A 12272-nucleotide genomic window follows, 5' to 3' on the forward strand; every position below is an offset into this window, starting at 1 on the left:
TGGGGATGCTTCTTCTCTGACTCTGGGCTAACATCCGGAGCAGTGTGGGCAGCAAGGCAGGGGATTTTGCCCCTCCACTGCACTCTGCTGTGACCCCACCTGGAGCACTGTCCAGTTCTGGAGCCCCTGTGACAGGAAAGATCTGGAGGAGCTGGAAGGTGTTCAGAGAAGGGCCACAAGGATGCTCTGTGCTGGAGCTGCTCTGCTATGGGGACAGGATGGGAGAGTTGGGGTTGCTAAGCCTGGAGCGGAGAAGGCTCTGAGGAGACCTTATTTTGGCCTTCCAGTATCTGCAGAGGGTTACAAGAAAGCTGGGGAGGGATGTTTTAGGCTGTCAGGTAGTGATAGGACCTGAGGAGACTCAGACTGGATGTTAGGTAGAAGTTCTTCAGCATGAGGGTGGTGAGAGCCTGGCACAGGTTGCCCAGGGAGGTGGTGGAAGCCTCCTGCCTGGAGGTGGTTAAGGCCAGGCTGGATGTGGCTGTGAGCAACCTGATCTGGTGTGAGGTGTCCCTGCCTGTGGCAGGGGGTTGAAGCTGAATGATTTTTGTCCCTTCCAACCCAACCATTCTGTGATTCTGTTGTTCTGTGGCACCTTCCTCAGGTTCCTCTCTCAGAGCTCTCAGCCCTGCTTGGGTCCCTTTCTGCCCTCTGAAGCTCTCTGTCCATCTGGGGTAGACAGAATTCACGACCACAGTTCACAGAATCACGGAACGGTTGGGAGGGACCTCAGCAGACCCCAAGAGCAGCCCCCCTGCCAAAGCAGGATCTCCTAGGGCAGGTCAGTGCCCAGGCTTGTCCACACATGAGTGAGGTCTCCCATCAAAGCACTCTGTACTCCACACTCAGCCAGCCCCATGCCCTCAGACTCCTCAGTGAACAATGGCTCCAGACCCCTCACCTGGATGCACTCTGCTGACCTTGTTTCCCTTGCTCAAAGCCTTCAACAGAATCATGGAACCATCAATTCACTGAGGTTGCAGAAGACCTTGGGGTCCTCTTGTCCTGATGTAGAACTGAGTCCTCCTGGCTCTAGCACTTAACCCTGTGTATAGGGTTAACCCTCCAGGAGGAGTAACCTTAAACCTGACCCTAGGTGGCCTTGAGAATGCAGTGTAAGGAAGCGAAATAATGAGCAGTGTGTGAGCACTTAGCCTTCATTCTCACAGCTTCAGGATGCCTCTCATGGCGGGGGAGAAGATAGTGGGACATCTGACCCAGGGGAAAAACAAGACATGGTGTATGTTAAAGTCTGGGCTGTACTCACCCAGATTGTGCTGATGCATTGTTTGTATGATGGGATAAAAGGAGTCACCACGTGGGTGATGGGCCCATCCTCGGGACACCTTTGAGGCCTTCTTCCAGGCCTTTTGGTCTCATGCTTTTGGTCCTCTATCCTGCACGAGTGTTACGCTTTTACTAGCCTGCAATACAGAGCAGCTGCTTCAATCCAAAGTGTGTTGGTGCAGCTGTCAGATTCCTGGCAATAGCAAGTGGTGGAGAATGCAGGCAATGAGAAAATGGAGCAGCAACGACCTCAGTGACAACTGGTGCCAATCGTGTGAGGACTGACCATGCGAGGACTGACCATGTGAGGACTGACCGCGGGAGGACTGACCATGTGAGGACTGACCGCGGGAGGACTGACCGCGGGAGGACTGACCATGTGAGGACTGACCGCGGAAGGACTGACCATGCGAGGACTGACCATGTGAGGACTGACCGCGGGAGGACTGACCATGTGAGGACTGACCGCGGGAGGACTGACCGCGGGAGGACTGACCATGTGAGGACTGACCGCGGAAGGACTGACCACGGGAGGACTGACCGTGAGAGGACTGACCGCGGGAGGACTGACCATGGGAGGACTGACCGCGGGAGGACTGACCATGGGAGGACTGACCATGGGAGGACTGACCATGGGAGGACTGACCGCGGAAGGACTGACCGTGGGAGGACTGACAATGGGAGGACTGACCGCGGGAGGACTGACCATGGGAGGACTGACCGCGGGAGGACTGACCGTGGGAGAACTGACCATGTGAGGACTGACCGCGGGAGGACTGACCGTGGGAGGACTGACCATGTGAGGACTGACCGCGGGAGGACTGACCATGGAAGGACTGACCATGGGAGGACTGACCATGGGAGGACTGACCGTGGGAGGACTGACCGTGGGAGGACTGACCGTGGGAGGACTGACCATGGGAGGATTGACCGTGCGAGGATTGACCGTGGGAGGACTGACCGTGGGAGGACTGACCATGGGAGGACTGACCGTGGGAGGACTGACCGTGGGAGGACTGACCATGGGAGGACTGACCATGGGAGGACTGACCGCGGGAGGACTGACCGTGCGAGGATTGACCGTGTGAGGACTGACCGCGGGAGGACTGACCATGGGAGGACTGACCGTGCATATTTGGCTTGGGCTGGTTTGACTGTGTGAGGAACTTTCTGATGTGGCAGACAAGAAGGCACCAATGGGGGTAACAAAACAGCAGAGCTATGCTGTGGATTCAGATCAAGATACTCGATGAACTGATATTTTGTGTGCATAAACTGGCCAGATTAGCCAGAAAAGGCTCCAGATACTGAGCAGGAATCTCGGATCACACATGAGATATGAGCACAAACCGTTGAAATAGCCAAAGGAGCTCAATTACTGAGAGAGAGATTCTGGGGACAGCGTGCCAGCAGGACCCGGTCACGCAGCTGCATCAGAAGGCAGACTACCACCAGCTGATGGGTACCCAGATGTCTCATGAATAAAAATCTGTGCTGACCTTGTCGATGAAGATACTGGAAAAAAGAGGCGTAAGGTGCAGAACAGGAGCTCTAAGGACTTTGCTAATTCGGTGTGAAAGCAACAGTACTGAGACAAATGCACAATCTGCCTTTAAGGAGAGGACTGGGAACGAAATGGGAAGTGCACTTTTTGAAGCAGTCATGGGAGGTGATCCGATAGAGACCTCCTGCTCAATAATCTGGAGGCTTGTGTTAGATTCTTTAAACCAATCAAGGAGCGATTGAGTTACAAAAGAAGGCACCATGAGGTGCTAAACAGTCAATTATCCCCTGAGGCACCCACAGCTATAGCTCACTCTCACCTGCCCAGTGAAATTTCTTTGCTTGCAAAAGGGAATGGAAAATTTGGACAAATGGAAGGAGCAGATCTGCCAGATTGTACGGCATCACCCGGGACGGTCATGGGCTGACCTGCAGAAGCAGATATTGATCTGTTGCAAGGTAGCAGAGCCCTGCAGAGGGACCTGGCCAGGCTGGGTGGGTAGGCAGAGGCCAAGGGGAGGAGATTGAACAAGGCCAAGGGCAGGGTTCTGCACTTTGGCCACAACAACCCCAAGCAGCACTGCAGGCTGGGGCCAGAGTGGCTGAGAGCAGCCAGGCAGAGAGGGAGCTGGGGGTGCTGGAAGAGAGGAGCTGCAGAGGAGGCAGCAGTGCCCAGGTGGGCAGCAGAGCCAATGGCATCCTGGGCTGGCTCAGGAGCAGTGTGGGCAGCAGGACAAGGGAGGTTCTTGTGCCCCTGTGCTCAGCACTGCTCAGGCCACCCCTGGAGTGCTGCGTCCAGTTCTGGGCTCCTCCATTGCAGAGAGATGCTGAGGTGCTGGAAGGTGCCCAGAAGAGGGCAGCAAGGCTGGGGAGGGGCCTGGAGCACAGCCCTGTTGAGGAGAGGCTGAGGGAGCTGGGGGGGTGCAGCCTGCAGCAGAGGAGGCTCAGGGCAGAACTCATTGTTCTCTCCCTACCTGCAGGGAGGCTGTAGCCAGGTGGGGTTGGGCTCTGCTGTCAGGCAAGCAGCAACAGAACAAGGTCACATAGTCTCAAGCTGTGCCAGGGGAGGTCTAGGCTGGATGTGAGGAGGAAGTTGTTGGCAGATAGAGTGATTGGCATTGGGATGGGCTGCCCAGGGTGGTGGTGGAGTCGCTGTCCCTGGAGGTGTTCAAGAAAAGCCTGGCTGGGGCACTTAGTGCCATGGTCTGGTTGGTTGGGTAGGGGTGGGTGCTAGGTTGGAGTGGGTGAGCTTGGAGCTCTCTTCCAACCTGGTTGATTCTATGATAAGTTGATCCTGCAGCAAGTGCTGCTTCACACCAGCAAGGAAAGAAACATCCATCGCGGTGCCATCTGCCTGTGGCCCCCCCTCTGTCTCAGATTGCATCACAGAATTCACTGATAAAGACTTAAAAGTTTTGCAAAATCAGGTGACTGTACCTGCCTGTTTCCTCCGTTCACATGCTGAAGAAACTGAATCTCTGTTTAGTTTCTTTGTAAGTTTCAGCCCTGCGCAGCTTGGCTTCCCCCCCCCCTCCCTGGCTGCTGTTCTCCATGGCACAGCCCGGCGCATCTTGGCCTCCTGTTGTGGAGGGCCTGTAGGCCCAAAAAGAGGCTTGTTTATGCCTTGCCCTGCCTGGACATGTTTTTCTGCCAGGACCCCTGGGTGTAAACAGGTTGTGTAAGCCCCACACACCCAGCTCGTGCCTCCCTGGGGTAAGCCCATGTGATCCCATATTTGGGAAAGTCCAGGCAAGTGGCATTTGCCTATTACGGTAAGGTTTGGCTGACTGCCAACCTGATTGGTCATTCTAGTGGCCAAGAGGCCACACTCAATAAATAGGGGTGCACAGGGAAACAAAATGCTCACACCCTTGCTTGGATGCCATTGCTCACTCTCGGAGCCTCACTCGCAGCTCACCTGTCTGTGTACCTTACTTGCAGAGCTCACTTAAGCCTGCCTATATATATATATGTATATGTGGAGCCCATAGTCTCCCAGCCAGCTGTGCACATCTGCATGCCATTGTGTTATCAGGACCAGATCCTGCATTGCCTTTACCTGCGTAGCTCAGGCTCCCAGCAGCTGCACACATCCTGCATGCTGCTGCCTATCACTGCCTGGTAAGAGCCACTGCCGCTGAGGTAACTAGGAAGCAGACTCTGGATTGTCTGCACACACAGGGCCTGCTAGCCATGAGAACCATGCCAGAGACAGCACAATGTTCTCCTCCTATACCTGAGATCCTGCCAGCTGAGAATCCCTGGACAGAGCATCCAGAAGGAGCCAGCAGCACCAAGGCAGAGATTGCATCTCCGCCAGGAGAACCAGATCAGAGACCACCATTCCCCCACAAACTGGGAAGATTCATCCTTTCCCCTCAAGCCAGGAGGATTCCAGCCTCAGAGTCCACAGGCAGAGACCCCCTGAAGTCTGGACACTTAGAGTAGGCTGTGACATAGCCCCGGAGGGTGATCATTGATTAATAGAATAGTGAGTAAAAGCTTTAATACCTCTGTAAATGTCTGTTACCACTGCCATAGAGCAGAATCAGTTTCAGCCCTCTCGGCTGGACAAACAGTGGACAGACCCCAAACGGCACTAAGCCCTGGGGAAAACTCCTCTCTCTGTTTATAGTTTGAATGATTGATAGCTAATTAATAAGTTCCTGCACATAATTTATCCTAGAATGTTTTCATAACCATGTACTGAATATTAATATTAATATGCAGTGGCTGGGGGTGGCAGAGACCAGAATATTGAGTTTAATAAATAAATATTTTTATATAATATTATCTTGCCCCAATTAATTTCTCCCCTCTGCCGAAATCAGGCTTAGTGGCAGAATACCCCTCCGTGACACCTCCCCTTTTGCAGTCTACTTTCTGCAGGAGCTGCCTTCTCTCTCAGTCTGTGGTGCATTTGTGTTTTGGTGGTAAAGAATGGTTTAGGTATTTTGCAAGCGAAAATCCTGATAAAGTCTTTAGCTTTTGATTGTAATGGATCTTAGAGTTTAGAAGTTAATGGCTAAGAAGGTTTTGATATGTGTAAGACTCACAAGAGAAAATATGGGGAAGGTAAAGGCAAATACCCAATACCAGTAATACCAGCAGTGTGCTAGTTTGAAGCAGGGTAGAAGGTTTTGGTGAGAAAAAGTAGATAATTGGCTGTGAAAAGGAAAACAATGGTGATGTCAACTCCCCTCACAGTCTCGCTGAGAGGTATGGGAACAAGAAGGGAAAACATTAGATAACACTTTCACCATTTTTTTTTTCACTTTCTGGCTGGGCTTTGACTGAGCTGCATCTCCCTAACATCTCCTGCCACTCACCTTTGCTTCTTAACCTCTTAGCTGAACCTCCATTCTTCCTTAGGACTGGGGTTGAGAGGGGCAGGGGGAAGGTGCAGGGGTGGTTGAGAGCCCCTCCTGGGGACTCAGGTTTCTGGGAGGGGAGGTGTGCTTCTGTATTACTTTTACTTTGTATATTTCTGTCTATAACTGTATATACTGTAAGTAGCTGCTTGTATATTGTGCTGCTGTAAATAAATAGCTTCATTTATATTCCCAGAACCGGCTGAGTCTAGTTTGGGTAACTTCTAAAGTGGGGGGGGGCGGGGAACACCTAAACCACCACACAGCAGTAATAGGTGATAATAATGGGGGCATAGGAACAATGGGAGTAATAAATAGTAAATAATGGGTAATTATAATAAGGCTTAAGTAATTAGAGTATGTTATGTAGTTGGTAACTGATAAGTGGTTAGTAATTCTAACGGAATCTTGTAATGGGAATAAGTTTGGAGTAATTTTAATAGAATAAGTTGTTTGTAAGTTTACAGATTAATAATTCTCTTCTAGGTTGCCTGATTTAAGGCCTTCCTCTGTATGCCACTGCAGTTCAAAGCACTATGGATGATGACATCCTTCTGGATTTTGTTTTTTTTTCTCAGTATTGATTCAATGGTTTCACAGCATCTTTTAGTTAATAGATTTCTATCATTAGTATAGTTAAGGTCAAGAGTTCAGAACAGGGATATCACAGAATGTGCTTTGGGTTTCTTCTTTATATCAGTGGTAGTACTTTAGGATAGGAATCGTGTCGAGATTAAAACAAAACAACCAAAAAGGGAACAGTTTTGTTGCAATACACTGCAAAGTTAACATGGCAAAGATTACTGGAGTCACTTTTCCCTTGCAGCATGACAGATCAGGTACCAGCTTTCTATAGCAAATACATAAAAAGAGGTCACACTTCCAAAGGTGGCTTGCTACAGGCCACTGCAGCTGTTAAAAGCTACCATCACACCTCTGCAGTTGTATGCTGAGTTCATTCACAATCATGAAAGTGCAGGGAGAAACAGAAGCAGGCAACAGACCTGCATAGACAGCACACAATATGCAATCATTTTACAAGAGCAGCATTCCCTGCAATATTGTAGCATACCTAATACTTAACACCTGCTTATGGGTGATGGTGTGGGGGTTACCCACCCCCACGCTTTGGAAATCACCCAGACTGGGCTCAGCTGGCTCTGGAAAGTGAATGAAATTTCTCCAGTGCATTGTGGATGACTGAGTGACAGATGGTTGAGCTGTGTTTCCACCCCTGAGGCAAACAGCTGAACTGGTACTGGATTCCTCTCCAGGTGAATGCAGACTGAGGCCTGCACTCCTTTGCTCTGGGAACAGAGAAGAAAGCATTAGCAATGGCTGTGGCTCCATACCATTTAGCCTCCTTCGATTCCAGCTCGTACTGGCAGTGTGGCTGAGGAGCAGCCTTGCCTGTGGCTGTGCTCTGCTCATTTGAAACCAAATTGTGTGGCCCAGGCCTGGTGGAAGGAGGGCAGCAGGAGGAACCAGATGTTGTCTGGTCCATGAGCACATTCCTCCAGCAGGAAGCAAGTGTCCAAACCACAGAGCTTCAACAGGGCCTGGGCTTTTACCTGTAGTCACCTTTCATGTGCTGGAGAGCTTTGAGCAACCCATCCTGGCACTTCAAAGCACCCTCCCTGACCCAGTGGGCATCAGAGAAATGAGGCAAGGTAATGGCAGCCTGGATGGAAGCAAAGGCAGCTGTGCCATGGGCTGAGATGTTTGGTTTGGGGCTGAGTCTGCAGGGCAATTACTGCCCACGTGCAGTGCCTGTGGGCCTGGGGCGGTGCAGGAGCAGGATAAAAGGGACTCCTTCTGCTCCCTCTCTCATCCACTGCTCTGCCTGCGTCTCCTTGCAGCAAGGTGAGTCTCAAGACCTTTCTCCACCTGCTCCTTCTTGTCCTCCTCTGGATTCTGTGCTGTGAGCTGGGCGAGGAACTCTGTGCTGGGAGGTCACAGGTGGGGGAAGAACAAACCCTGGGTCTGACTTCAGTGTCTCAGTCGTGTCTGCATCTCCTGACTCATGTCCATCATGGTGAGGTGGAAATTGCTGCTCACCTGCCCCTTGTGTTCTGCTTCCCTCTTGCTCTCTGCCAGGCTCAGCTCCATCACCAGCCATGTCCTGCTACAGCCCGTGCCAGCCCTGCCAGCCCTGCGGCCCAACCCCGCTGGCCAACAGCTGCACTGAGCCCTGCTGTGTGAGGTGCCAGGACTCCACCGTTGCCATCCAGCCCTCCCCCGTGGTGGTGACCCTGCCCGGACCCATCCTCACCTCCTTCCCACAGAACACCGCCGTGGGCAACTCCACCTCTGCTGCTGTTGGCAGCATCCTCAGCAACCAGGGGGTGCCCATCAGCTCCGGGGGCTTTGGCCTCTCTGGCCTCTCCAGCTTGGGCAGGAGCTGCCTCCCCTGCTAGAGCTGCTGGCCCTGGCCCGGGCACACAGCATCCGCTTGCTGCTTTCAGAGGGGCTGAGCACCCCCAGCACCCCTTGCCAAAGGACAGGGCCAGCCTGGGCTCTGGCACAGCACAGCCCATGCCTGCCTCTGCCCTCTGCCACTCTCTGATGGCCCTCCCGTGGCCTCCTTCTCTCCTGCTCCCGTGGCCTGGCAGCACCACCAAGCCAGCCTAGGGAGGACCTGCTGACCCTGCTCCCTCGCTGGGGCAGGCACATGGACACCTGCTGGCATGTCCACCACAGCCATGGGGTGCAGATTCCTTCCTGCTCCTGCTGCTCCCTGCACCAGGACCTCCACAAAGAACTGCTTCGTTTCCCGGGTTTGACTCATTAAACTCTGCTGCATCCCAGCCCATGGCTCTGTGCCATCCTTTCTCCTGCAGATGCTCTGTGGGGCTGGCTCTGGAGGGGGGGTGGCTGTGCACTGTTACCTGTCTCTGCCTGGTCCTGCCTGCTCTGTGCCATCCCTTCCCCTATAGACACTGTGCCGAGATGCCCAAAGGCAGAGATGTTGCTCAAGGGTTCTTGGAGGTCTTTGTAGGGAGGCCAAAATACCACCAAAGCCTGGAGGGTCAAGACCAAGGTTCTGGCTGACATCAACCTGAGGGGTACAGCTGCAATGCTTCAGGGAAGAGTTTGCTGTCCTGAGGGATCTTCATCTTGTGGTTTGGGGTTCAAGGGACCTTAAAGACCATCTGGTTCCAACCCCTCTGCACAGGCAGCATCCCCTCCCTGTGCTGCTGCTCTCCTGCTCTGGCTGCAGCCAGCACACAGCTGGCTCTGGGCTGCCAGCGACCAGTGCTGGCTCCTGGGCACCTTGGCACCAGCTGGCAGCCCCAAGGCCTTCTCACCAGGCTGCTCTCAGCTGCTGCTTGCCCAGGCTGCATTTGCACTTGCATTGCCCTGACCCAGCTGCAGGGCCTTGACCTTGGCCTTGTTGCACTTCATGAGGCTGGCTTGGGCTCACCTCTGCAGCCTGTTCAGACCCCTCTGGATGGATCCTTCCCTCCAGAGTGTCACCCAGGCCACACAGCCTGGAGTCACCTGCAGTCTTCTGAGGGTGCTCAGCTCCTCTGTCCATGTCACGGACAGAGATGTTCAACTGCACTGGTGCCAGTCCTGGCCCCTGAGGGACTCCACCTGCACTGGTGCTCATTTGGACACCAAAGTGTTGATCTCAGCTCTCTGAGTGCAACCATCCAGACAATCCCTGCTCCAGCCAGTGGCCACCCCTCAAGTCCCTGCTGCCCCCAGCTTGGTGGCCAGGATGTCATGGGCAGTGCCAAGTGCCTTACAGAGACCCAGGTAGGTGCCGGCAGCTGCTGGTGCTGTGACTCCAAGTTCACCAGGCAGGCAGCACCCAGAACCAGTGACTCTGTGACATCAGTGCCAGGGCCAAGGGCACCAGGGCAGTGTGAGCGCGGTGGGCACCCTGCTGGCTGTGGCCCTGGTGGCAGTGGGCCCTGTCTTCTTGCAGCTGGGTCCTGGCAGTGCCAGTGAAGACTTTGCTCCCCCTGCTCATACTGCTGGCCTGTGCTGGCCTGCACTCAGCTGCTGGCACTGCTGTGGCTAAGTGGGATGAGCCTGGGAACCCTGATGGACTTCCAGTGCAAGGTGCCTGCTTGTCCCTCCTGGCCATGGCACAGCTCCCCCAGGCCCATCTGTGGCTTGATTGCTGAGCTGGGAGAAGAGAAGGCTCTGGGGGGACCTTAGTACAGCCTCAGTTATCCAAGGGACTGAGAAGGGAGTCAGAGAGAGACATCTGAGCAGGCCTGCAGAGACAGGACAGGGAGCAGGAGCTGCAGGCTGGACATAGGCAGTCACAGGCTCACAGGATATTAGGGGTTGGAAGGGACCCAAGGAGATCATCCAGTCCAGCCCCCCTGCCAGAGCAGGACCATCCTATCTAACACAGGGCACACAGGAGCACATCCAGACAGGCCTGGAAAGGCTCCAGAGAAGGAGACTCCATGACCTACCCTGGGGAGCCTGTGCCAGGGCTCTGGGACCCTTCCAGGCAAGAAGTTTCCCTTGTGCTGAGCTGGAACCTCCTGTGCTGCAGCTTCCATCCACTGCTGCTTGTCCTATGCCAGGGAGCAGTGAGCAGAGCCTGTCCCTCCCCTCCTGGCCCCCCAGGGCCTGTCCCCCCCTCCTGGCAGCCCTCAGATAGTATAAACATTCATCCAATCCCCTCTCAGTCTTCTCTTCTCCAGACTAAGCAGCCCCAGGTCCCTCAGCCTCTCCTCCTCAGCCATGCCCTCCTGTCCCCTCATCATCCTCGTAGCTCTCTGCTGGACCCTCTCCAGCAGATCCCTGTCCCTCTGCAACTGGGGAGCCCAAAACTGAGCACAGTGTTCAAGATGAGGTCTGAGCAGGGCAGAGTAGAGGGGGAGGAGAACCTCCCTTGATCTGCTGGACACACTGCTCCTAATACACCCCAGGATCCCATTGGCCTTCCTGGCCACAAGGGCTCATTGCTGTGCCATGGGCAACTTGTTAGCCACCAGCACCCCCAGGGCCCTCTCCACAGGGCTGCATCTCATCAGGGCCCATGGACTTGTGAATGTTTATGTAACTGATCCCTAACTCGGTCTGCACTGACCAGTGGGGAGCACTCCCTCCTCCAGGCTTCCTCTCCTTCATCCAGGGTCTGGAGTTCAGCCTAGGTGTAAAGACTGAGGCAAAGAAGGCATTCAGCAACTCTGCCTTCTCTGCACTCTCAGCTCTCAGGCTGCCTCCTGGCTCAGCACTGCCCCACACCTTCCCTGGGCTTCTTTTTTCTGCTGATGCATTTGAAGCAGCCTTTCTTGTTCTGTTTTGCTTCCTTTGCCAGCTTCAGTTCCAAGAGGGCTTTGCCCTTCCTTGTTGCCTTCCTACAAGCCCTGACTGCTTCTCTGTAGTTCTCCCAAGTGACCAATCCCTTCTTCCGTGGATTGTAAGATTCCTTCGTCCCTGAGAGTTCCTGCAGGAGCTCCTTGCTCAGCCATGCAGGTCTCCTGGCACAGCTACCTGATGTTTCCCTCAGGGGCACCCAGCTGGCTTGGGCGTGGAGGAAGTGGTCTTTAAAATCAGCCAACTTTCCTGGGCTCCTTTCCCTCCAGAGCCTTAGCCATGGGATTGCTGCCAGCATGGCCCTGAGGAGCACACAGTCAGCTCTGCAGAAGCCCAGGGCTGCAATTTCACTTGTTTGCTCTGATGCTGCCCTGTAGAACACTAAACTCCACCATGTCATGGTCACTGTCCCCAAGGCTGTTCCCCACCTTAATGTCCTCAAGCAGTGCCTCTTTATTAGTTAATACAAGGTCCAGCAGTGCAGCTCTCCTTGTTGGCTCCTCCACTGCCTGCATCAAGAAGCTCTCACTGATACACTGCAAGAGCCTTTGGGGCTGCCTGTGCCTGGCTGTGTGATCTGCCCAGCAAACAGCAGGGTGGTTGAAGCCTCCCATGAGCACCAAGGAGTTAGCTCTAGAGGCTACCTCCAGCTGTCTGCAGAAGGCCTCATCAACATCTTCCTCTTGGTCTGGTGGTCTACAGTAGACCCCCTACAACAATTTCATCTCCTTTCCACAGCCCCTAACTCTTACCCAGAAGCTTGCAGCCTGTTCTGGCCCCTGCCTTGGGCAGAGCTCAGCACATTTCAGTTGCTCTCGCACA

The 12272-nt window shown here is 54.0% G+C and overlaps 3 protein-coding genes across 4 annotated transcripts in view; 1 reads left to right on the forward strand and 2 right to left on the reverse strand.

The window, feature by feature from the left end:
• LOC135191686 (feather keratin 1-like) overlaps positions 1-12272 on the reverse strand; it is a 40541-nt gene that overhangs the window by 5902 nt on the left and 22367 nt on the right. The window lies entirely within an intron of this gene.
• LOC135191810 (uncharacterized) lies at positions 1538-2401 on the reverse strand. Its single transcript, XM_064174409.1, has one exon. The coding sequence runs from the start codon at positions 2399-2401 to the stop codon at positions 1538-1540; it is 864 nt and encodes a 287-aa protein (XP_064030479.1).
• LOC135191591 (feather keratin 1-like) lies at positions 7942-8588 on the forward strand. The gene is made up of 2 exons (XM_064174019.1): positions 7942-8024; positions 8259-8588. Exon 2 carries the CDS (start codon positions 8279-8281, stop codon positions 8576-8578), a length of 300 nt encoding a protein of 99 aa, XP_064030089.1. The 5' UTR covers positions 7942-8024; positions 8259-8278; the 3' UTR covers positions 8579-8588.

Source organism: Pogoniulus pusillus, chromosome 40 (genome assembly GCF_015220805.1).
Source record: "Pogoniulus pusillus isolate bPogPus1 chromosome 40, bPogPus1.pri, whole genome shotgun sequence".
NCBI classification, from domain to species: Eukaryota; Metazoa; Chordata; class Aves; order Piciformes; family Lybiidae; genus Pogoniulus; species Pogoniulus pusillus.

Excerpts from the sequence above, each read along its gene's own strand:
- LOC135191810 (XM_064174409.1), bottom strand. The coding sequence starts at position 2,401 with ATGGTCAGTCCTCCCGCGGTCAGTCCTCACACGGTCAATCCTCGCACG.
- LOC135191591 (XM_064174019.1), top strand. The coding sequence starts at position 8,279 with ATGTCCTGCTACAGCCCGTGCCAGCCCTGCCAGCCCTGCGGCCCAACC.